This window comes from Pinus tabuliformis, chromosome 7, assembly GCF_031772625.1.
Source record: "Pinus tabuliformis cultivar Carrire ecotype Pingquan chromosome 7, CPIR1, whole genome shotgun sequence".
Lineage (NCBI taxonomy): Eukaryota > Viridiplantae > Streptophyta > Pinopsida > Pinales > Pinaceae > Pinus > Pinus tabuliformis.
In genome coordinates, this window is record NC_142293.1 from 624580664 (window position 1) to 624608088 (window position 27425).

The 27425-nt window shown below is 33.9% G+C and overlaps 2 protein-coding genes across 2 annotated transcripts; both read right to left on the minus strand.

Annotated features, from left to right (window-relative positions):
- Nucleotides 1–5882: 5882 nt before the first annotated feature.
- Nucleotides 5883–12012, minus strand: LOC149248989 (heparanase-like protein 3). The gene is made up of 9 exons (XM_089456150.1): nucleotides 11662–12012; nucleotides 11511–11547; nucleotides 11221–11404; nucleotides 10114–10259; nucleotides 7232–7465; nucleotides 6941–7130; nucleotides 6679–6804; nucleotides 6484–6583; nucleotides 5883–6360 (listed from the first exon to the last, which is right to left on the minus strand). Exons 1-9 carry the CDS (start codon nucleotides 11896–11898, stop codon nucleotides 6055–6057), a joined length of 1560 nt encoding a protein of 519 aa, XP_089312276.1. The 5' UTR covers nucleotides 11899–12012; the 3' UTR covers nucleotides 5883–6054.
- Nucleotides 12013–13095: 1083 nt separating this feature from the next.
- On the minus strand, nucleotides 13096–14380 carry LOC149248990 (alcohol dehydrogenase 1-like). Its single transcript, XM_089451578.1, has 4 exons — nucleotides 14341–14380; nucleotides 14024–14160; nucleotides 13775–13821; nucleotides 13096–13498 (listed from the first exon to the last, which is right to left on the minus strand). The coding sequence occupies exons 1-4, from the start codon at nucleotides 14378–14380 to the stop codon at nucleotides 13096–13098; spliced, it is 627 nt and encodes a 208-aa protein (XP_089307704.1).
- Between the last annotated feature and the right edge of the window lie 13045 nt (nucleotides 14381–27425).

The following is a 27425-nucleotide window of genomic DNA, read 5'->3' on the forward strand; positions in this document are numbered from 1 at the left end:
AAGCAATTTGGTTGCAGAGATTGTGTTCAAATATGGGGTTAGTACAGGGAGTTATAAGGATAGACTGTGACAACCAAAGTGAAATTTTCTTGGCAAAGAACCCTGCATATCATTCAAAGACAAAGTACATTGATGTTCAATATCACTTTGTGAGGGATATGATAGAATACAAAAAGGTTTTGCTGGTAAAGGTGGACACTTTGAAGAATATTGCAAATGCATTGACAAAATCTGTGAGCTCTGAGAAGTTCTTTTGGTGTAGAGAAACAATGGGCATTGCAAGGCTGGATAAATGACTAGCTCTCTTATGGCCCCTTGTATAAAGAAAACAACAAGTGAGAGAATGTTGGGTTGTGTTATATTCTTTCCACCACTAGCCCACGTAGTTAACCGAGGCATTAGAAGGGGGGCCGAGCCCCCCTTTCGTTGCGCCAATTGCGTAGCGAGGGGAGTCACAGAGGGTTTGAAGGGTGCAAGTAACCCCACTCTATGGGGTCCAAGGCATCGCCCAGAAAAATTTTGGTTTTGCACCCTATGTTAAGTTGGGCGAACCTACCTATGGTTTTGTGCATGATTTTTGCACATGGTTTTGGACGCGATGATTTTCGGTCCATGGTTTTGGACGCAATGGTTTTCATTCCATGGCATTGGTTGTTTCAACATGTATAAATATGTATTGTAACATTGAAAGGAACATATTGAAAAATCAAGCTAGTAGTCCTGGTTTTTGGATCCAGGGGAAAATCTCTGTGTATATGTGTTTTATGTGTTATGCTCTCACATTGTTTATTTTCTGTGGTTTAGAAATCATATGCAGGTAATTTCTATACCGGGTTAAAACCTACAATTTGTTCATAAATAAATAGTGAATTTATCTTTTCATGTTGCTTAATACATGGTATTTCTACTCTTCTCTACAATTCACAGATTCTTGAAAGAATTATTGTATAAAAGATTTAGAGTTGTAGGATAGAGGAGAAAACTCAGATCTGAAGGATTATTGAGGATTTTTCTTTTGTACTTTGAATTATGTTTTGAGTAACTATTTACATAGAAATCTGTCTGTTAATATCGATTTAATAAATAATCATATGTTGTGAACTATTTCCTCATATTCTTGTTTAAGTATTCAATTTATTGATTTGACAATCAATATCATTTTGCGAACTACTTCATAAATGTTATCGGTTGATTATTTCAATTAAGAGGTCTCTGAATAGAATATTTTTTGGTATTCGTAATGTTTGTGAATTGAACTGTTCCGTTAGCTTGATATTCATTATAAGCCAAACATATTTAAATCCATAATAATTGAAATGTCTTGCTCTAGGTTGGGTAGATCTATTGGCATTATGATGTATGTGTTGTACTTGATGGCAACTCACTTGTATATGGTAACTAGATGAATCTACATAATAGATATCAAATGTGACAAAATGCATGATAGTAGTGTTTACAGATGTGATGAAATGCAGGGCAGCTTCAAGGAACCAGTTCAGAAGGCAACTCACTCAGATCAAAGATCACAGTATACCACGTAAACAACAAAGAATGATAGATCAGTCTTCACAAAATGAAGAAAGAGAGGTATACGTAGGTTCAAAGTCACGTATACATGCAGGTTAATAGAACAAAAGGAGCATATAATGTACACATGCACTTTCATAGAAAGGAAAGCGTGTATAGCTTAGAAAACTAAGTTTTGGTCCGAAGTATTTGGTCCATGGTATTTGATTCGAGGTATTGACCCTATGTATTTGATCCAAGGTGTTGGTCCTAAGTGGTTTTGGTCCATGATATTGAGAAAGGCCTAAAACTATAAAGGGAGGAGAAGATAATTAGGCCAAAACACACAAGCATTGAATATCTAATGAAGTGTGAGATCTAGTATGCAAGTTATTGTGTTATGGTGCATTGTTGGATCTGAACCAAGGAGGAACCTTAGTGTTTGATGAAAGATAAGATCTAATGATGTATCAAGATCTCAAGGCTTGAATTGAATTATCTTTATGTGATTTGATCATGTATCTGAATAACTGCCGCATGTTGTAATCTGTAAATGTGATGATCTAGGTATGACTGAAGTTTAGAATAGTTTTAATGTTTAAATCATAATTTATAGATCTATATGTGGGTTCACTTTAGAAAAGGAGCGTATACACGTTGGTTCTGCATATCAAAGCAGCATATACATCATAAATTTCATTTGCAGATCTATACGCAGGTTCGCTTTGAGGAAAGCACATATGCACGTAGGTTCAACACATGGAAGTAGCGTATACCTTATAAAATATGTTTTAGTTGCTTCTATTTACTGTTTCAGTATTCTGGGTTGTGGCTTGGGTTCTGGTTACAGTATTTTGAATGATCAGATTGATGGGTTGTCAAAGTGATTGATTGATTGATTGATTGATTGATTTTGTAACAACCCTGGGAAAAAATCCATGTAAAAAATAATAAAGGAAAAATAAGACCTTGGTCATGGGATGCGTATTCCAAGCTGAATGTTGGGCAAAAACATAGTGATGGGGATCAATTGTGATTAATTAATAGCTATGTAAATTAGCAAAGGCAATGGATAAGGCTTTGGAAAGGAAAAATGGCATTTATTGACATTTATTTATGAAAATAATGAAAATTAGGAGAAAAAGAAGGTGAAAGGTCACAAGTTGCATGTGAGGAGGAAAATGAAGGAAAATAATGGAAAATTGAAGAAAACAGAGGCCTCATTAATAAAAAGTATTATGAGGACCAATTCATGGTTTTGATCAATTAAGTTTTGGAGATCTCGTTTTCTCTTTCTCTCTCTCATACTCTTGGACACTTTATATTTTTCTTGGAGCACTCTTGGAGGAGTGTGGCATACTTGGGATTTGGAGCAAGAAGGCAAAGGAAAAGAAGGAAAGTGCAAGAGGACATCGGGATCAGCAGCTACAATGGATTTTTCTTGCAGGTACCGAGTTGTATGTATGATTTCCTTGCTAGTTTTGGCATGCATGGCATATGCATGTGGTTATTTGATTATGGTCATTGGCATGGAGGATTGCCTGGATTGACAGTGGATTTTCCTAGCCTTGCCATTTCCTGGACAGCCATGGTGTTGTTGGTTTTACTTTTGTTTTCTAGTTGGTTTTATTGTGTCTTTGGCTATGGGTTGAGTTATTAGTTCCAGGAAGCCTTGGTTGGACAAACGCTCTAGAAGCCCTATAACAGCTTGGGTTGAGTTACTAGTCCTGGAAGCCTTAGTTGTACAAACACTCTGGAAGCCCCTGGTGGGTTGAGTTACTATTCTTGGAAGGCCTGGTTAGAAAAACGGTATGGAAGCCCAACAAAAGTTGTGGGTTGAGTTACTAGTTCTTGAAGCCTTGGTTGAAACAAATGCTCTGGAGCCCTGTACAGCTTAGGTAGAGACCAATTCGGTGATGGTTAGTGATGTCCGGCTGTGAGGTGGAATCACTAGTTGAGGGTTGAGGTGGTTTGGCTTATGGAAGCCCTGGATAGTTTTGGTTGATTTGTTTTATGAGATCCGACATTCATGCTTAGAATATGGCACAAGGGTGACTGACTGAAAGAAATATTTGGTTCATCCTAGTACATGGTCGAGTGGTTCGTGGAAGTCCCATACCTGGTTGCCTTATGAAATCATCAATAAGAGCTCTCTTTCACCCTAGTATTTTATGGGTAAATATACTTTTTTATATGTGGCTTATATGGCTGTTATATCCTTGATATTTCTGATGGCTATATGTTGGTTATGAATGAGTTTTATGACAGTGAAAATGTATGGCTCTCAACATGTTTTGGTTAATCACTGAATGTACAATGAATATATGGCTTAACAGATGGTAATATAGTTATTGTGATGAGGCATGAATGCTTCTTAGTGATTCTCAAATGAGTATGAGACCACTATGGTCAGATCTGTTGTTTAAACCTGTAGAATGCATATTTGTGACATGTTTGACAAAATTTTTGTCATGGCTAGTAGGGGTTTATTCAAGTCCTTGTTCAAGTATTTGCATATGTATCATTGCTTCGATGTTATTTTTCATTTCTAGAAGTTTCATGGAGTTTTGGGCAATGGCCTGAGTCCTGGCCCTTAAAAAGTAACACAAAATCTGGAGTCTCTAGCACAAAACTACCTGGAAAAATCCCCAATCGCACACATGCCTTGTTGTGGGAGTGACTTGAGGGTCCCGTTCGCATGTATGCCCATGTCAAGGGATCGACTGAGGCTTTAATGTAGAAAAATGTCAATGTCTCAGGGTCTAGTCACCTGGATGGGATGGATGGTTGCTGGGAGTTCTATTGCAGACGTAGAAGGTCAGGTTGTTTGTGTTCCATTGGTTCCACTTCATTAACTGATACATAGGGAGTTGAATCATATCATAGTAACTCTTTGTTACATGTTTACCCCGATTGGTCAGTTACTTAGGTAGATGTGGAACGAGGGTGTTGTAGAAAAAGAGTGAGGAGAAAGGATTCTCAAGAGAAAGGTTGAATCAAAATGACATGACATTACTTACTTCGGCAAGAAGGTTTTGTTGTTGTAAAATCAATATATTGGTCAAAGAACAAAACTACAATATGAAGGTTGCCACATTGGAGAGATGCCAGAAATTAAGGTTGATCTCCATAAAACTAAGACATATCACTTAGTTCAAGATGTTATTTCATGTATGACAACATTGTAGGCAAGTTTAATGCCATGTTTCACCCACATCTTGAAAACTCAAAATGGTTGTTCATCATGTATTCTAGGTAATATATGAACCTTAGTTCCAAATCTTTGCGCAAAAAAAAATAGTCTAGAGTAATGATTAGATCATTCTATAATAATTAAGATATTCAGAAATTTTAGAAATATACTCTTTAAGAAAAAATAAATTATTATATTTATAATTATTATTTATAAAACTAAATTAAAATATAGATGTTATTAGAAATTAAAAAATACAAATATACTAAAAATTAAAGATAATTTTCATCTCTATATAAAACGTTATAGATTCAAATATCATTCCTATCATACCACTAAATAAAATCAATGATAACCATACTACTAAATTAGATCAATAATAACCACCCAGTAGTAGAGGATAGCATGCAATGATCTCGTACTTGATAGATTTTCATTTAGATATAGATTGGATAAATAATAACCACCTCGTGGTAAAGGACAACATGCAATCTGATATTTGATAGATTCTCATTAGCTAATAAAACTTCAACTTTACTATTTGAAGCAACTTCAGTGTTCATTTCTTTTCAATAATTATTAACTTCTCTATAAGCATTGACTTCTCTATAATCATTGAATTGACTTCTCTATAATCATTGAAGCAACTTCAGTGTTCATTTCTTTTCAATAATTATTAACTTCTCTATTTAACTTATATGCTTTTTTTTAAATAGTAATTAATCCATAATACCCTGTTTCCATTGAGTTGGAATGCAATATTTGTTTTTTTGTTTTTGCAAACCACTAAGGTAAGAAACCATAAATTCAATTATCAAGATGCTTTTTTTTAAATAGTAATTAATCCATAATACCCTGTTTCTATTGAGTTGGAATGCAATATTTGTTTTTTTGTTTTTGCAAACCACTAAGGTAAGAAACCATAAATTCAATTATCAACAAATCATATGTAAATGGGGAACAATTTATTAAAACAAAAATATGTCTCTAAATAAATTAAGTAATCATCTCAATTTTAATTAAAGATTACATAATTTTATTTTCTCAAAAAACATCCATATTATCCATATTAATTTGAGCATAACTTTTAATTGCAGGTTTCAGAAATCTACAATTAAACTGTTTATAAAAATTAGGAAAATCAACTAAACTGTTTAACTTTGCTCATAGTTTTCCTTGAATCAACCTATGAACAAATAATGGTCTGGCTTAGAGCCCATTCCTAGGTCATAACTTTTCTGCTTCTGCTTCAATTCAATTTATTTTCTATGAATCAACCTATGAATAAATAATGATGTGGCTCTAGAGCCCATTCCTAGGTCCTACATGATAATGATGTTGCTTAGAGTCCATTCCTAGGTCATGCATGCTGGGAATCTAACATAAGGAAAATGCGCAAATGCAATAGAGAGTGGGGCCAAACTAATTCGTCTCCTAGCACGATATCTCACTGCAGGGAAAGAAGGTATCTCACCCGCAGCCGTTATATTCAAAATCATCCCATTAATCAGCACAGTTTGGCTATGTAGATCACCATCCTTTGCTGTCAAGTGATACTCAAATCTAGTTCTTTTCTGTGTCGAATTTCTTAAACCTGCAAAGGCGTGCACATAGGCACGAGTGTTATTGCTGAAGTTGATCAACAGCAAAGTGACTCCCTTCTGCCAAAATAACAGCACCTTCATAGGTTAGATAAATAGAGTTTAGAGATAAATATATTATATAGCATGCCCATTATGACTCATCACAGATTATTTGCAGAAAAACGAAGCTTTCAAACTTACAGCATTCTTGGCACAATGTGCATAAGCGCGTACGTTTTCTGATCCTTCTGAAGTTGTGTCAAGAACACGTGTTCCCATCAATTGATGCCAAAGAAGTGCACTGCATGACAATTCAAAGAAATGAGTCTTTTGACAAAACAATTTAAAATTATGTATGTTTTTTTACTAATTCTAATATCAAATAGAAAGATTTACCTGTAATAATCAGGATTCGGTAAAAAAGTGGTAGTGTTTAAAAGGCCATAGCTACCACCAATCAAGCTCTGTCTGCAGTAAGAGGCAGTATTGAACTTTGCTGACATGCCAAGTTGATCTAAATACCTGTCCCGTAATGAATGTTCATTAATGGTTGGATTGACCTACACCAGATTTCTAAAATAATCTAGAATTGAAATAAGAGAATACAAATTTCAATGCAAAACATTACCCAAAACTAATTAAATAGAGATAGGCTTACCAGAAACTAGATGCAAAAGCATTGGTGACACCATCATGGCCACTGTTATAAGCTCCACCTGCTTCACCCACCCAGGCTTTAGCCCAAGGCGCATAATTCTTCAGGATGGATTGGAGGCCTTGGAATACATATGATTCTTGGCTCAGAAATACGGGATCCAGTATCTTTTGTGTAAGGTTTGGATCCACACCTGATCAGCAGAAAAAGTACATTGATAACGTTGCTGCCCTAGCTAGCTAGATAAAAGATGTAAACATTTCGGTGAAAACAATGGCTTTCAAATTTGTGTACCTGCCCCAAGATTGTAGATATGATGTGTAACAACATTCAAAATTCTTGGTTCCGTTAGTTTAATGAACTTCGTGAACCAGTCAGCGTCAAAAAATCCATCCGGCGCAACGAGGAGTGGTTTCACTTTCTGATTCTTGTAAATCATTTTCAGAATCTTATGAAGCTCAAAGACGTCAGCTGCGTACCGCTCGGCACTGATGTTGTTTCCAACGCCACTTCCGGACAGCTCATTTCCTGTTTAAAAAGAATCTAAATTCTTCTATTACTAAAAGATAAGTGTGAAGATTTTTAAGATTAGATTGAAGTTTTAAAAACAAAGTCAAAGATCTTTCCCTCCATTATATATAATTTTTAAAATATTTATACTCACAACTTGATTCTAAAAGAGATGGGTGCATTGGAGTTGCAGCGATGTGAATGCTTCTATGTGGTACATGTTTGTGCTTTTTTACTAAGGATAGAATTTGATGGCTAAATTGTTTTATATCAGGTGATTTGCCTATTAAATATGGCTAAAAAATAGTGAAGATGATCAATATCTTTCATAAAGTTTTGAAAACTGGTAATAGAGTTGGTTAAATTATTAAATTTGAAGAGCAAGGTTATTATGAAACTTTAACTTTGCTCTTGAGAGCTCTTTTCATTTTTGAGAGGGGATAAGGTTTAGGCGCAAAGCTTGATCGTGTAAGGAAATGATGGGGAGGTGGTGGTTATTAATCCCTAAGTCTTTAGATACTTGACATTCTTATGTTGATTACAGATTTTAAGAATATCCTAGAATCTACAATAACCATTGGAAACTCAACAAGATGGTTGCTTAGCGTTATGACTACTATAGTGTTTGGACACTCCCCAGTGATGGACAATATGATTGATGGAAGCGGAACATCAAAGTACTAATGGGCGTTACAAAGACAAGACAACACCAAAACACCCTCTCCCAAATGGTGATGGAGGGTATGATTAATGTAAGTGGAACATCAAAGTAATAATGGGTATTATGTCAAAGACAAGACAACACCAAGACACTCTCCCAAATGGTACCAGGAATCGCAAAAGTTTAATTGTTCTTGGTTTATGGTTGTTTCTCCTTCTATTATAGAGTAGGATATCTCTTCTACACAATGTTATAGTCACCTTGCTTACCAGGTTCAAAGTTGGCGACCTTTCTCATAATAAAATTGAAGAAGGGCAATCTCAACTTAGACATCCAAGCATTGAGTTTGGGGTAACTTATTGCAACTAGGCCTACCAAATTTATCTCGAACCTAGAGTAGTTTCATTGTGTTGACATAAATGAAATGGTTTTGGGGTGATTTTTTGTCAGTGTCATTGAGTTCTCTCAACAAAATGGTACATAATATGACCCAAGGCCACATAGGGAAAAAGCAAAGAGGCAATGGGTGGATAGGTTGAGCCTCCTCCTCCTCCCACCCTACTCATTCTCTTAAGTTGTAGAAGAGGCTAGGGTAGTGGAAAAACAATACCATCGTTTGTTTTCGATGGAATCGTAGAGGCAAATGGAGGATGTGGAGAAGAAAGAAAGGGAAAATGCAGACTCTTGTCAAAGGACTATTTTTAGATAAGGGCAAAAGTTAGGTCTTTGACCCAGTATATTCAAGAACAAGAGACACAAATTCTATAGGATTGAAAGACATGCTAGATGATGAAAACTATAGTAGGTCAAGCTTAGAAAGCAATTGAAGGAACTCAAGAAAATACCCTGAACACACTAATGATCTTTGAAGGAATTTTTGAGGTGATGTACAAAGGAGTCTTTCACATTGGCTTTTTAGTAGCACCAGCCACATAGGGAAATCAAGACTAGACTCGAGACAAGGTAGCAGGGTTACATTGTCCAACCACATCATTGTTGAGGAGGGGGATCAATCCCTTGGCCAATAGATGGAACAATATGATCTTTGCCAGTAATACTTAGAGGAATGATATAGAGGAACAACTCCACACACCCCTTGCTTAATACCATAGTTTGGACTCACTTTCTTTTTTCATACTTAATCTCTAAAGTCAATAGATAAAAGCTTATAGTTTATTGTGTGAAATTGTTTTGGGCTTGTATTCATGATTTTAGTATTAAAACTTAAAACTAGAGAATCAATAATCAAGATGTATGTACTTGATATTTTGTCTATAACATAAATATATAATTGTTTTTAAATTTAAAAATAAAATAACTTAAATTTTTCCAAATTATTAAAACAATTTCTCAAACTAATTAAATGATATGATTTTATAATTTAAATAAATTTATTTATTTATATTATATAATTGTTTTTAAATTTAAAAATAAAATAACTTAAATTTCTCCAAATTATTAAAACAATTTCTCAAACTAATTAAAAGATGTGATTTTATAATTTAAATAAATTTGTGATTTTATAATTTAAATAAATTTATTTATTTATATTATATAATTGTTTTTAAATTTAAAAATAAAATAACTTAAATTTTTCCAAATTATTAAAACAATTTCTCAAACTAATTAAACAATGTGATTTTATAATTTAAATAAATAGGAATCATCTTCATTAAATTTCATACTTTGCCATCTATGTAGAGATTAGGTTATATATAGTTTTGATATTGAAATGAAAAAAGATATGCTTACTAGTATCATGATTTTGTTAGACTTGGTCCATTTACTAATTATATAATTATATGATTTTGTTAGACTTGGCGTCCAGTTAATAGTTAAATTTTGAAGTATTTTATTTACACAATAAGTGACTTTTACTCCTTCATAAAATTATTTTAGATTTAATAGAAAAGCTAAATCACACAGCTTTTTACACCTGAATTTATTTCACATATCCTCTCTGAAACTGCTGAAAAAAATCAAATTTATTACCATAATAACTTACCTAATTGCCATGCCTGTATCTTGTAACCATGATCAACTGTATATTGGATAAAGTCACGAGCATTGCTTGAATCCCAGGGCCCCGTAGCAGCGCTGGGTGTCAATTGCTTTCCATTCAGTGCGTTCAATCCAAAAGCCACAGATGCCCTAGTTTCACTCACCAAGATTAGATCATGACCTGATGAGAAGCCAGGTGCTCTAGAGCATTTTTCTTTGCAGCTAATAAAATAAAAACACACCTTATATAAAATAAAAAATAAAAACCATTAATGTAGATGGTATTTCTGAGATTCCATCGGATGAAAACTATTTGAGTTTTCACAATCATAAAATTTACACAGTATTTCTCATCCTTTGAATGGTGCTGATGGTTTTGTTTTGTCCCTATGTATATATTAGGTTAAAAAAAACCATGAATGTAGATGTAGATGGTATTTCTGAGATTTCTCAGATAGAAACTATTTATGAGAGTATTTCTCGTCTTGTGAATGGTGCTGATTTATCTATGTAATAACTGTATTAAGCAGATCTATCAGGAAAGATCAAGAATTTTTATGTGTTTTTTTGTTTTGTTTATGTAATTCACAGTTTATTTATGTAATAATTATATTAGGCAGATTTATCAGAGATCACGTTTTGTTAGCTTAATCATGGATCTCTAAACTGTCAAGAGAATTAAACTACTCAATAACAATCCAAAACCCAAAACTTGATCAGAGTGTGGAAAAAATTGAACCCCACAAATGTAGGGTACAAGGTAGGGTACAAGATGGAAAAAGGTTTAAGGTACAAATCCGTGCAGCTGTTGTCTCTTCTTGGAAGAGGCATAAAAAGAATGGGAGAGTACAAATCCGTGCGTGCAGCTGTTGTCTCTTCACCCATAACCTCTCAATAACAAAAAAAAACTTAGACTACTAGCTAAACTAACCCACAACTCATACTAATATTGAGCTAACCCAAAACTTGATCAGAGTGTGGAAAAAATTAAACCCATAACCTCTCAATAACAAAAAAAAAAACTTCAACCACTAGCTAAACTAACCCACAACTCATACTAATATTGAGCTTACTCGCAATATAAATAATTTAGATTGAATCAATAACATACCCTGTTTTGTTGAAGAAGGCATTCAAAGCATCCCATCTTTGCATGGGAAGGCATCCACCTGAGAAAAAAAATGTGTCTAATTGAGTCGAGACAAAAGGTTGACAAGGTTGTTTCAACTTTCCCACATCATATATCACTTTGTCTTGCAGTGATCCACCCAACCTGATCTTCAATGGATGGAAAGCTGCATTCAACAATGGTTGCACACAGATATATAGTTAACACACAGAGATGGCATAGTGCATGACGTAAAACACGTTCTTATGGGATCAAGATTACAGTCTTCCCACCTTTCACAGCAGTTGCTAGCAGTGGGTTTTCAAGATCCTGACAGGGAATCAAAACAACAGTTAAATAAAAAAACAAAATTCTCCAATCAAATATTTGGGCATATCCAAAGCCCATTGATAAAAACAAACAGAGAAAGATCCGGGCAGTTACTAAATTTAACAAGGAGGCGTTCCCCCAGCTGCAGGTCCCATAATCACATTTGTCTGATGGCCACCAGTCTATAGTGACACATATAAAATCCTCGTCCGTCTCACCAATGGCAGATTTTCCATCCACCAGGACTCGAACCCGGGCGCCATCAGTCTTGTTAGAACTGGTTTCAGATCGTACGTGGTTGGCACAGAGAAGGAGCGTCCAAAACCATAATCGGAAAAGCGGGGAAACCATTGTCGGAATTGCTTGGACTGCAGGGATTGGGATCAAAGGAACATATCCCGTGAACAGTCCAGACAGATCCGAAAATAAAACAACGGCTTATCAACGTTTCCGATTGGACGCAGCCAGAAGGGTGAGATGTTTAAATTTGGAAAACCCTGATTTAGACTCGAGATGATGCGGGATAGGGTTTGTACGCGTGTCACACCGCCGGAGGCTACTTTTGGCGATTCTTGCACTTTGAGCTCGACTTAGAGAGTTATTCGCTTGCCAACGTGTTCACAGTTGTCAAGATATCAAATTTAATGTTGCCATAGTGTTCACAGTTATCAAGTTATCAAAATTTAATGTTTCCATATTTTTAGTACTAGTAATTGTCCCAAAAGGTACAAAGAGAGACCGATAGGATTATTAAAAGCAACACTTTATTTTTTTAAATAAAAAATAAATTACACCGTTTTACATGATAAATGAAAAGTGGAGAAATTTGTGATTTGCAAATATTAAAACAAACCACTTACATTGCTGGTTGACACTACGACTAAAACATTAAGTAATTGTAATATGCTTTTCCACATTGTCATTTAATATTTTAAAATAATCGCGCGTTATCTAATCTATTTCTATCTTCAACTTGTAAACTCATTAATTATTTCTAAAATTGTTGTCCACTTATACCATATATAAAACCACCTTATTTGATAATGATAACCCCGCAGGTCAGATCAACAATGGTTAATTTCAAATAAGAAAAAACATTATTTACTTAAACCATAAGTGTTGAAAAAGCATTATTTAAATAGATTATATAAACATTAACCATTCCGCAATATCAACATTATTTACTTGGATTATGTCAACATTTACCATTGCTTGTATTTCGAATTAAAAGACATTATTTTTTATTTATTTTATAGGTAAACATAGAAATAGAAATCCGGAACGCAACCATAACCAGATGGAAAAAAGGTAGGCCCCGTAATTGTATAGTGCGATTAGAAAGTCAAATTATAATATTCTAAAACCAATACTTATTGTATTCATATGTGATGTTTAATAAAATACAATTAATTTTGTGATCTATCACTGATCCCACAACAAAATAAATTGTGAATAAGAATTTCAATCAAGGGAACGATCATGGATGATTTTCTTATTAACAGTGCAGGAAACCATAACTTTAGGAATTGGATAAAACAGCATACAATGTCAATTATATCCTTTTAATGATATCTTTTTCACAATCATCAACAAATTACCCTCAAAAAGTCCAGAAAATGATTTACTTGTTGAAACCCCACAACTGAGAATACAGACTTTGTTAAGAGGAGCCTCTGGATTAATTTGGGCAACACAACCGACATGCAAAACTGTATATTGGCTGAAAGTGGATGTGCCAAGGAAGTGGTAAATGGGTTTCCCATTGATTGAAAACCTCGACTTCCCGTCATTTATCATAACCCCCCTGTCAGTATTAATTCTTAGAAGATCACCCATGTTGCTTTCGTTTGACTTGCAATGTCTGCATTCTCCACATTCTACAGTAAATAAGGGAAGCACATTGTCACCCTCCTTGAGGTCAGTCACCCCTCCTCCAACACTCTCAACAACTCTGTGTCAAGAAATAGACCTATAGTTAGTGACTAATGAATCACAAGAAAATTATTGTCCCTTTTCCCTTTTGAAATTCTACATGATGCCTACTAGTATGACTAATTAATTTCTTTGAAATCCTACATGCCTGCTAGTATGACTAATTAATTTCTTTGAAATCCTGAATGCCTGCTAGTATGACTAATTAACTTTTTTGAAATCCCACACGCCTACTAATATGACTAACTAATTTTTTTGAATACATAGAACTCATGGGAAAGAGAAGAGTGCATACCCAGCTGCTTCATGTCCAAAAATGCGGGGAAAGAGAGGAGTTTGGCCCTGCAACCAAAGCAGTATCAGTATCAGTCATTCCATTTCACTGTTAAAAGCGATATTTGTATGTGTTATACAGTACAGTGCAGTTGGAGATGTGTAATTAATATCCTTCCTTCAAATTTTCTTGATGTTTAATGATAATTATTCATAGCATATGTTTGCTTCCCAAAAACTTGATGTTTAATGATAATTATTCATAGCATACCTTTGCTTCCCAGAAATAAAGGTCTGTATGACACAAGGCAATATAATGCACTTTGATTCTCACTTCCATTGCTTGTGGAGGAGCCACTTCCACTTCTTCAATCTTAAGAGGCTCCCCTGCACCCCATGCAACAACAGCTGTAACAAAAGTACAAATCAAAATATATCAGATTTCAAGAAGCATAAATTGCACACATACAGTTTGCATAAATCCAGCTTAACCCTGAAAATCAATTTTGCCATGAAATGATATACATGAAATAAAAAGAATGTGGCCATGACTCCTTGCACTGAACTGAAGTGAACTGAAGTAGTTACCTTTGCATTTGACAACTTGGCCTGCAGTACAGCTCGCCATTTTCCTTTCTGCCCAAACAAACAAACTTACTTTTTCCTTTCGCGTTGGTGTTGCAGGAGGCAGAGATGGATCCTTAATTTATATTCTACTTCCTTTGAAATTGCCTTGAGTGAATGATGTTGAATTGCTTGTTGATGTAGAATCGTTTTTGATATCTTGACACAGGGTTTGATATCTTGAAAATCTTCTCCACATAGTTTGGGATTGCCTATAAATGCCTCTCTGAATTTACTCAAGCTACTGGGGACTGTTCCACACAGTTGATTGTTTGATAGATTTAGGAAACTAAACGTAAGGTTGGCTAAAGATGCAAGGACTTTCCCACTGAGTTGATTGCTGGATAGATCAAGGTATCTGAGGTTTTGGAGATCACCCATTTGCATAGGTATTTCACCAGAAATATAATTTCCTCATTTTTTTTGGGATTCAACTGCGTTAAGTAAGTCATTCAAAGTATGACCATTTTCATGAGAGGTAGTCGTAAAGTGACTAATTTCTCATGATTTTTGAATAGTTCACTTAGCACTCATTGCATCGGGTGATGCTCACAGGGGTGAAGAAGTGGGATTGAAACTAGTGAAATGTGGAGAACGAATCATATAATTTCCTTTCAAGTTAAGCTCTGTAAGCTGTTTCAGAGACCCAATACTCGACAAAATGTTACCAGAAAGTAAATTTACTTGCAAACCCAATACATCAAGATTATGTAACCCATAAAGCGCATCTGGTATACTTCCTGAAAATTTATTATTGCTAGCATTGAAAACAGATAAAAGCCCTACCTTGGCAATCTCAGATGGAAGCTTACCTGAAAATCTATTACAGTCAATTTGTAGGTTAGATAAATTTCTAGCATTGCCAATATCTTTAGAAATGCTTCCTTCAAAGCTGTTAGAACTGAGATGTAGCAGCGAAACTCTTGGCAATCCCCATTCCAAAATAAAAAATATCAGTTTTTTACCTCAATCATTTCTATTCCAAAATATTTCAGAAATCAAAATAAACCCTGCAAATAAAAATGCAAACAAATTAGCCTACCTAGAAGTATGTTCTCTTTTGCATTGCATTTATGCTAAAAGGAAATGAAATGCAAAAAAATAGGGTGATATTGCATATGAAAATAAATGGATAAAAAACAGGGTGACTAGAGAACTTAACTAGTGAAACAGTTGAAAATGGTTCTATCGAAGTCGCGCCTCTGCTCCAGCTCGCCATTTTCTTTTACTTGCATCATAATGTGTGCTCAAGTTGGAGATTGAATTATCAGCGCCATGTTTAAAGCCTTTTGATCTTCATTGAACAGACACAAATCGGAGGTATGCTCTAATCCATAAGGATGGTTGATTGGATTGTCATCGATCCGTGTCGCATATGAATGAAAATGATGAGGCTTCATTGGGTCGAAAAATATTTGATCTTGAATGCGAGATGCCAGCGAAATGATCGGTCAGAGGTGCGTGCAGATCAATGTATACCCATTGCCAGAAGAATTTTGTCATCTGTGTTCCTTGAAATGAATTATTGTTCAAACATGAAATTGGTATCTGAAATCCATAAAGAGTTTAATGACTGTTGTTTTGAATACTTGACAAACCTCCAAGAAATGGATTTGTTCTCTAATTTGGGAACTTGATGAATCTTCAATGTGAATAACTTTATGAATATTCAAACACATGACTTCTCCTCCAGTTTGAAGATGCTTCCAAATGCTTTCACAATGAAATTGAATTTAATATATGGCAAGTCTATGTATAATGAAATTTCATAATTTTCATGATTCCATGTTTTTGAAAATGAAATTTAATTTGATATAGAACGAATCTATCCATAATGGAATTTGGATATGGACACATATCTAACTGGTTTGGATGAATTGGTAAAAGATTTTGAAGAAACAGAGTTGTTTTATTAACACAATTCAAGATCTATGCACAGTAGTTGTACTCCACTTTGCAGATGATTCAAATTTTTTGATAATGGTATCTAACTTGAATTTTTTGATAATGGTATCTAACTTGATACAGTATAATGGAATTTAATGTGCCACTTTGCAGATGCATCCACATATTTTTTGAAGATGGAATTTAATTTGATATGGGGCACGTCTATGTGCAATGGAATTCAATGCAATTTTTTACAAATTGACCATGGAGTTGCATAAAGAGAAGGATAGAAAATAGGGGCATGTGGGTGGAAACCCTACTCACTGTTTGGATGTTTGGAGTCGTAGGAAAATACAAAGAGGGACATATGGATGAAAATCTCTACTATTGCTGCTAACTCTTTGAGACATGATTTCTTATGGTGATCCAGGGATGCGCTAGGTTGGATTGTGTTGAACCCTTCAGGTGGTTGAAGGGATAACCTTTAAGATGGAATGTGCTGAACACTTGAGGCAGTTGGAGAAAGTTGAAGGCTCTAGCTGCTACAAACTGGAGATGGTTGAAGGGATAACCTTTAAAATGGAATGTGCTGAACACTTGAGGCAGTTGGAGAAAGTTGAAGGCTCTGGCTGCCCCAAACTGGAGAAGCAGTAATGTATTGGGAGAGCATATGAGTCATTTGTGGTATAAAATGAATTGCATCCTACAATACTGTAATGTCCATTACTATGTATTTCATTTTTCCAACACTAATTGTTCAGCACAATCTCTCCATGTGAAAACGAAGTACTATTTAATTTAAATTTTATTTATTCACCCATGTTGATGATGATCTTTTCATTATACTCCTAGTGTTTAATGATGGTTGACTTTGAGAGAATGTCAATCTTTTTACTTCGGTCCTACTTCTAATTTAATAGTTATGGACAATGAAAGATGGGCCACCATGCGCTGTTTTGATAGTATAGACAGACTGTTTTCATACGGTTTGGTTATCGATAATGAGAGATGTGCTGTCACAAATTGGTCTCATGGTAGATACTGTCTATTTACAAATATCCACCATTTTCATTGTATAGTTTGACTTTTCAAGCCCAAAGTTGTTACATAAATGCATTTCCAAACTAAAACACCAAAAATTAACATTGAAAAACAATTGCAATCTAGCAACGTTATACTAGTTACAAAAAAAAGGAAGGGAACTGGGAAGCCAGTAAACAATAGAAGCCATATTTTGGTTTTTTTATCCAAGTTGAAAGATATTGTATGAAATCATGACACACATGGTTCTTTTTGTCTTCGGCTCGTCCACATAGTTAACCAGGTATCCCATGGAGTTGCAAATTGTATTTTCCATATTCATTTGTCCTTTAAAAATTTCTCTTATCCATCGCTATTTACAATTTTCTAAAAAAAACTCTTGGGAGTTGAAAGTAAGGGCTTCAGTATTTCCAAATATTAAAGTTTTCAATTTTAAATTATTAATGGTTTCCTTCCATATAAAATTATAATGATAGTGATCTCTGAACATCCTTCTTGATCAAGTCATGTTAAGGTTACCTTTATGATATTTATTAAAGTTCAGTTTGATAGATCCTTGTAATGTGTTCGGAACTCTATCCTTGGGGAATGGAACATGAACTCTGTAAGGGCCATTTCAACTTTAGTGGGTTACTCTCAAATTTCGGTATCTTATTTTCTCTTCAACTAAAAATATGGTTCCAATATATGAAGTTGAAGCTCCTGGATTTAAATTTTCAAAATATGATTCCAACTTCCAAGAAATGAAATTGAAGCTCCTAGAATACAATTTTCTTTGGAGCCCAACTGCATGCTACTATCAATGGAATAACATTCGCACATAATTTTTTTCCAACATGTTGTATGTGCCTTTTTGCATAAGAAAATGGAAGGAAATATATGCGTGTATTTTTAAGTCAAAATTAAAATAACCATAAACAACACCATGAAACTTCTTGTAAATTACAAATACAACTATTCAATAGATAACATATCTCGGTAGAAAAAACCAATTGTAGAGGGATATTGTTTCCACCCAGATGTACAAATCCCAAAGACTCACCCCAGGTTCAAGGTGAAGATGTGATAAGGGAAAACTCTCCCCAAAACAACAACAATGTGAAAACCAAATCCAAAATAAATGAGCATCAGAATATTTCATTACAACGAAATAGATCCCAATTATGTCTCTGTAAAAGAAGGGCATCAATTCATAAAGTAATCAATCAATCCCTTGCAGTACTTAGCCATCGGCCAGGAAAGAGAAATGTTGTTCCTATACAATGAAAAAAAGCCCCATGAATCCCAAAATATTGTGATATCCATCACCACTTGAAATGAACTGCAATGAATCCCAGTAGAGAAATCTGTATCATATGAAATGACTTGCAATTAACCCTAGAAAATTGTGATATCCATTGTCATATCTTTCATGAGGGAAATGTGTATTGTCATATGAAATAAATTGCAGTGAATCCCACAATATTGTGATGTTCATTATCATCTATGTCGTTTTACCAATGCTACTTGTCTGGTTGAGCACAATCTCTTTTTGTTAATTCACTTTATTTTTCATTCATTCATCCATGGTGAAGATGATCCATGTTAATCTTTTTACTTCTGTAGTGCTAATTTTATATTATAGTTATGGGTAACAAGAGATGAGCCACCATATATTGTTTTCATAGTATGGACGGACTGCTTTCATAATATTGAGTGTTCTTATAATGACGTTGATACTCTTAGAATTTGTCTTCCAGGAAGAGGAGGTTGAAGTGTAGACTTTACAGTTAGGCTTCTCTCCATCCTCGTCTTTCTCAATAATAAAAAATTTCAAATTTTACATTAAAATTATAAAATACTTGTAATGTTATTGAGGCGCCCCAATTTGAAGCAGTGGATCTAGACTGTAAGAATCTGCAGGAACAATGCTGCCGCGCCACCTGACAGAAGATAAGTTTGTAATGCCAGGTGATAGACATGTGTTCATGAAGTTAATCTGTTCTGATCAATAGCACCGAAGATAACATGCAGAGAAGGATTTGATCTGATAGATGAAATAAAAGCTTTGTTGGAGAACAGATGCAGAGGAATCGTCTCCTCTGCTGATGTTCTCATATTGGCTACTCATGCTGCAGTTGCACTGGTAAGCTGTCAATATCAAACATCTTCCTAAAAAACAATGAATTTAGATGCAAAGGCAATATTTACAACTGGAGATTGTAATATCAGTCAGGGGATCTTGATATTAGCAGAGCCAATCAAGCAGTGGATCCAACAGCAGAAGCCACGCCCTGTGTGCATCATTAGCGACTTCTACCTCAGTTGGACTCAGCGGTTTTCCACACATCCAGTGCATTTCGTGCCTGCGTAGATAATTCTCTATGGACGCACACCACATCTCGAGGTCAAGACCGACGATGAGTATTTAATAATGCCTGACCTTCCTCTGCAAATTGGACCCAAATTTCACGCCACGTGTCAATCTGAGAATGAAAAAGACGACGAAAGTCTGTTTCAAAGGAAGGCCTATCGGCCTAAAAATTATATTTATGTTTTTTCAAAAAAAATTGTTTTCACCGTCATTTACACTTATATTTTTTGTATGAGTATTTGATTCGTATTTTTTATGGTGGAAATGGATTCAACACTATCTAAAACTTTTAGGACACCCAAAATGCTAAAGCTTGACAATTATAATGCAGATTTTGACAATTATAATGCAGATTTCCAGAAAATTCTACTAAATATTGTCAAAATCATGTCAGAATTTCCATTATTTTGCTAAAAAAAGTCTCTCTTAGTTAAAATAGGCTTTTTCATTTTATCAAATTTGATGTTTTGGGATTTAGGTTGCATATGGGTTAGGGCTAGTGCATAAGAATGAAAGATATAGTATGAGATGTTATTGTTATAATTATATAAAATTGGATTAAATTTAAAAACTTTTTATAACATTTTTTATTTTTTATTTTTATTTTAAAAACGATGTATCTATCTATTTATTATAATAAGGGGTAGTTGTATGACTTAAACTACTTCTATTTTGATAAGAGGCATCTGGTAGAACACATTGGTAGAACACATTTGGCACGAATGAAAGTTAGGCATAGTCTAACTTATGGTGCAATGAAAATCAGACATAGTCTAACTTATGGTCTTTTTCAGAGCATTTTTTCTACTTAATTTTAATCAAAACCCCATAGAGTTTTTAGTTTAAATTGTTTAATCCTACAGTTTTTAGTGGGTTTTTCAAGGCATTGAATCCATTTATCCATTCAAAAAATGTAAGCAACAAAAAATAACAATCTTGCTTGAGATTGTATCACCGAATTCTCATGAAATAACTATCATTTCCCCTTATTGCAATTGTATCACCAAATTCCGGTAAAAAAGTCATTTCACTTATAGGTTAGACTAACCTTGGAAGTCTTCATCCTTATGGACCCCCTTATAGACCATTAGTGGGTAATCACAAGGCCGTAGTCTAACAATTATGCTTTTTTTTCCCGGAAAGTTAAAATTCCAGCCATATTTTGAAAAAATCCCACAAGAATTTTTGTAAATCTAAGTAAAAGTTGTCAAGCTTCATAATTTTAGGTCCCCTAGAGGTTTTTGATGGTGTTGAATCCATTTCCACCATCAAAAATATGATTCAACACTGCATCTACAAGATTTTTTGAATTTTATTTCGCCCGGATTCTGGCCATTTTGGTCGTCCAAGCAATTCCTTCGCCTCTGTAGACGACTCCAATTAAAAGTGGTATGGTTTCCTTAAATAAAAGTGATGAGTCAACCTGCATTAGCGGATAGCAACCAATGAAATACTTGTCCCCACCCACTATTGGTCTGACAATTAAATTATGATTGATTTTCCCACTTTATATAAAATAAAGAAGATAGTTTTTTTCATTAAAATTGAGTGATTTTAAAATAAGAATTTTAGTTATTTAAAATGTATTTTGAATATAAAAATAAATTCAAACAACACTTAAATTACACATATTATATAACTAAAACTCATCCTTCCAAAAAATCTCAAGTAAAATTTACCCCAAAAAACAATTCACTTAAAATAAATATGTTGAAAAATATTAAAAATTTAAAAATACATACCAAATCACATTCATTGTATTAAATAAATGCACCATTAAAATCCTATTCATTATTATATATTCATTGTATTAAATAAATGCACCAGTAAAATCCTATTCATTATTATATCAAGATATAAATTAATATAGAGAATCCTCACTTGTATAGTTTTAATAGTGCAGTTTAATTAATAAACAAAATGATATTTTTTTCAAGCATTTTTTTTTATGAATTTTGTCAAAATCTGGTAAATATTTTTTGGAATCATAAGCTTAAGCTATTTAAGGCGTTAAAGTGTCTATGGATTTTTCAAGGCGATGAATCCATTTATTCATTCATAAATGCATTTTAAACAATAAGAAATGGTGTTGTCTAAACTATTCCATGTTTTGAACTTTTTGGTAGAAAAAAAATTAGTTGAATCAAGTTTTCTTTTGTTGTCTAAAAATATTTTTTGAATACATAAATGGATTTAACACCCTCATAAACTTCTAAGGCACTTGGATTGTATAGAGTTAACCTGTCAAACTTGTGATTCCAACAAATTCCTATCATATTTCAAGTAAATTTGACCTAAACATATGATTAAAAAACCTTCGAAATGTAAAATAATTAATCTACAACACAAGGAATCATAATGGTACTTGATATGATATCATATAAAAAGTCATTTTATCTTTTAATTAAATTATATTATTTTTTATTAATATAATTGTATAATAAAATAAATTGAATTAATGTAATTAAAAGTAACATTAATAATAAAAACTTTGTAGAATAATATACTATTAAAATATTAAATTTCCTAAATTGAATTAATGTAATTAAAAATAACATTAATAATAAAAACTTTTTAAAATAATATACTGTTAAAATATTTAAATTTCATTATATTTTATTTAGAATGGTTTAATAATGAAAAGTTTGTAGAATAATGTACTATTAAATTATTTAAATTTAATCATATTTTATTTATAATAATTTATAGTGTTTGAATAATTTTTATATAGTTAATGATAAATTTTAAATTTTAAAAATAATTAAAATTGCAAGTGGATAAAATAATTATTATTATTTTAGAAAATTAAAAGTATATACATGCCCATTATATTTATGAAATAAATATCTTAAAAAGTATTAAGTGCGCATATTTTTTTAATGATATTGAAGATAAATTAACAATACACAGAAATTTACTTTAAGGGGTGAATATAATTGTGGTCCATCGGATGTTGATTTCTTCCGGACTAATTAATATATTAATGGTCGTCAAGCTTCATTAACATTATTGGGGTTGCATGGTCTTAAAAATATTTAGATTATAGGTTAATTTTGTAACTCACAAACACATTAACAAACAAATTTTTGTTCACTGTCAGGAAAATTTATTCCTCCATCATTGCTGATCTCCCTCCCCTTCCCTCCTTTTTTCCTGTCAAGCTTTGGAAGGCCCCTTGCCCTCTCAAAGTCATTCTCTTCTCTTGGCTGCTTTTCAATGATAAAAATCTCTCCTGGGATGTATTACAAAGAAAGGGCTGGCTCGGTCCTGGCCGATGTGTTCTTTGTTTACAGGACAATGAATCCAATCTTCACATGTTTCTTCACTGCCATGCTGTCCAAGTAATCTGGCAGGAACTCTCGCTTCTCTACAGCTTCCCACTCAGTCACTTCTCTTCCATTCAGGATGCATTCAAATGGTGGGCAGACCAAAGCTCTGACAGACAGGCGCTTTTCTGCCTCACTTGCTGGAATATATGGTTATGGAGGAATCGGCACATTTTTCAGGCCTCCTGCCTGTCTTTGCTCTCCATCATCCCACTCATCTCGGGATCAATGTCCACTCAGTTCTAACATCCACCCAGGCGCAATATTATTACAGGCTTCTTATGGAACGTGTTTTTCCCACATGGCTGTAAGTAACATATGGCTGTTACAGGATGTTACAGGCGCCTTTCGCTGTCAACACATGCTCCTCTCTCTTATTATCATTAGCACTCGCTGCTTGTTCTCATCCCTCGCATCACTATATCCGGTTTACCAAATATGTTTTCGCCTTGGTAATAGATTACTGCTGTCTTCTCTTTTATATTTCGATACATAGCCTTCTTGCTTCCAATACCAGGTTGTTTTGCCTTGGTAAATGGATCGCTGCTGATCTCTTTTAAATTTTGACTCATAGCCTTTTTTGCTGCTGATACAATACATGAGCAATATCGGTGCCATGTAATCATATTTTCCAAGATTGCAGTCATATATGTAATTCTCTTTTATATTTCCATTCATAGTCTTCTTGCTGCCAATACCAGGTTGTTTTTGCCTTGGTAAATAGTTCGCCGATGCTCTCTTTTATATCTTGACACATAGCCTTTTCATGCTGCTGATACTCTACAGGCGCAATATCGGAGCTATGTATCCATATACTCTAAGACTACGGTCTTATATGTAACATGATCCATATCTCAATATATATATGCCGATTTTTTCCTACTGAAAAAAAAAAAGATGGCATTTTTTAGATTCGTTAACAGTTATGGAAATTTAGGAAAGGTGCGAAACTTTCTTAATGGGCTCGCAGTGGTTTTTGAGAGCATTAAGAGAATGAAAATTTGAAAATAGATGAGGTTATAATTTTATTTAGAAAATAATGGAAATTTTGGTAGTATTTTGAGAAAATTTGATAGAATTTTTTTGGAAATCCAAGTTACAGTTGTCAAGTTTCAAGATTTTGGGTGTCCCGAGTTTTTTATGATGTCCAAAAAAATTATTCCAACACTCCCAAGATTGGATTTCTTGAAAAAAAATCACTAGATTTCGGGACAAATTATGGCATGCTAGACAATATCAATTTTATTATAGAAAACTTTAAATAGAAAAAACTTATTTTTGATGTAAAAAAATACCAAATCTAATTGTAATATAGATATTTTTATTAAATTATTAGAAACATATATTTTTATTATATTTATTAAAATATTGTTATAAAACAAAAAATAAATATCATTATAAAACAAAAAATGGTTGTCTCCAAACCATCAATACTTAGTTGGAATTAAACCTATGTTTACCAAATTAGTCTTTACAGTGTTTTTTCACCCCATAATTATAAATTCCATTCCCCAAGCCAACATATGATACCAAAAGGTCATAGGAGGTTGTAATCTCACTTAACCCAACCCATTACACTTGTAACAAGCCATTTACTAGCTATAGAATTTTCTATGAAAGAAAGCAATTTATTTTCTATCTTCTAAAAATAAACTAGAACCACATTCGCTTAGCCTCAAGATAGTCATTAAGCAACAATAATAGCTTTGTAACTCTATGGTGTTTCCTAGATTCCATTACACTTGTAACAAGCCATTTACTAGCTATAGAGTTTTCTGTGAAAGAAAGCAATTTATTTTCTATCTTCTAAGAATAAACTAGAACCACATTCGCTTAGCCTCAAGATAGTCATTAAGCAACAATAATAGCTTTATAACTCTATGGTGTTTCCTAGACTACTATAAACATTCCAACCATGATTGTTTTCTCCAACTATCTCATTTTCTTGCTCATTTTAAATAGAATATTCCTCAACTTCCACATACCCTTACCAACCATACCCATATGGGAACTCTTTCTATGATTAACCATAACAACCAAGGGAAAACATCCCATAATATAGGAGTTTGTCATTTCTCCCAACCCTTTAAATGGATGCATAATAGAATGACAATGGAATAATGTGGGAAAAATCATATAAGGCATTTTCTTGAATGAGATCTACTATCTTCCTAAGAAAATACAACATGTGTACTTCATTCATATCCACATGTCGAAGATTGATGCCAACAATTTGTAAGAAAGGTTAGGATAGAAAGGGAAATACTCTTAAACGACAATAACAAAGTCAAATTACCCTATAACCACCATTCCACTTCCCCTCTTATGATATCGTAGTCTCCTTAATTACTCTCCCCATTTTGTTAGATTCATATATTATTATATCTTTTTCTTATTCATATATGCTTCTACATATACATCAGCATATCATGAAAAGTAGCAAACACATTATAAACGTAACCCATTGCTTCGACATAAACCATTACACACAATAATACATTATTTATTAGTCCCTGTCATTTGGCAATGGCCAGGGACTATAGTAATCGAAATGTGGCCTTTTAGCATTAATTTAAGCTACTCACAATTACAAATGAGCAAATTTTTTAGAAATATACTGCATATTTGATAGTGTATTTTTTTCGCTATCTTATTTGGCCTCTTCCCGAGGTGGGGCGGCCAAACCATAGGCTATTTTTATATCTTTGCTTCACATTTGCTTGGCATTCTGAAATTGGTAAACTAATATTGGTATTAATCGAAAGCATTAAATGATAACTCATGAACAATGGGGTATTAGATAATGTGACTGTTGGAGACACATCATGCTTTACATTTGCTTGGCATTCTGAAATTGGTAAACTAACACTGGTATTAATCGAAATCATTAAATGGTAACTCACGAACAATAGGGTATTAGATAATGTGACTGTTAAAGACACGTCATGCTTGACGTGTCAAACCTGCCTATCGTGTCAACATCGACTTTACTTGCATGGTCTATCTAAATTATTTAGATAGATGAGTTATCCCAATCTCATTAGGCTTCACCACTTCTGTTGTAGGGGTAAGAACCTTGACCAAATCGAACAAACCCGTGCTTATCCCTTCTATTTGGCAGTATCGTTCAGTAGCCAGGAATACATTCAATGGCTTAGGACATGATTCGTTGTAGACTTTGGAGATACCGACTCCTTACAGTCAAAGACCTTCACATCACCGATCACCGGAGGAGCATAACTAACCACAGGGGCATAGCCTGTTTCGGAGCCAGCAGCAGGAGAGGGAAAAGCTTGCAAGAGAGAAACCAACTTTACTTGCATGTCTGTCAATTTTTTTTACTTGACAGACTTGTCTAAATTATTTTTGTGGTTTGCAGGAGAGAAACCGACTTTACTTGCATGCCTGTCAATTTTGTTTGCTGCCTTTAAGCTGCCTGTAAATTCATTCATTCGACTATGCCGCTCCATCAACTATCTGCACCAACTAGCACCATCTGTACTGTGTGACTCATGAGGGACAAAGGAACAGATTCAGCTATCTGCACCAACTATTATTTGCACGGTCTGCACCAACTATTATTTGCACTGCACTGGGTGACTCATGAAGGACAGAGGAACAAAAGGAAGAGCAACAAATCCTACAAATAGGAAACAAATCAAGAACAACAAATCCTGCAAATAGGAAACAAATCCTTAGTAAGAAATAAATGCATCCTTTGTTATGATTTCATGCATCCTTTGTGATGATATTTATCAATTTTCATATTTATAATTTTGTAGTAAACGTAACATTCAAAAGATTTGCAGTAAACACAAAAAAAAATCTTAAATGTTTAGTATTTATTGTAATCTTAAATGGGAAATCTTAAACAATGACCTTGCCTTGCCCATTCGCTGAAAGGATCAACCCAACCTTGGACCAATTTCAAAACATCCAAATCTAAGTCTGAACTTTCCTGCACCATACGTTTTGGCAAGGCTCCTCTTCCATGAGGGAAAAGCTCTCCATGCTTAGCCTGAGGAATTGACGCTTACTCATAGAGCAGAAGCTATTTCTAAGTCTATCTATTATCATGAAAAATTAGAACAAAGTAGCATACCATACTAGACTTTGCATAGGAACAGGTGTAGGTCGGTGCACAGGACTATGGATGGTTGTCTCAATATAAATTGTAGGGATTTTGGCAGGAATTGATAACTGCTTCCCTATAACATTCAGTATTTCCCATCTTGACACCTGTTCATACATCTCACAGGGAACATCATTTAGCAATTACAAAAAAACATTTTATAGCAATTACAAAAAACACATTTTATGAGAGTGGTTATCCAAAATTAAATATCATAGCCATCGTTAGATGCAAGCCATTCCAGGAACCTATGAAAAATATTTGATAGTAGTAAACACTAAGGGAGAATGTTTTGTGCATGAACAAGCAG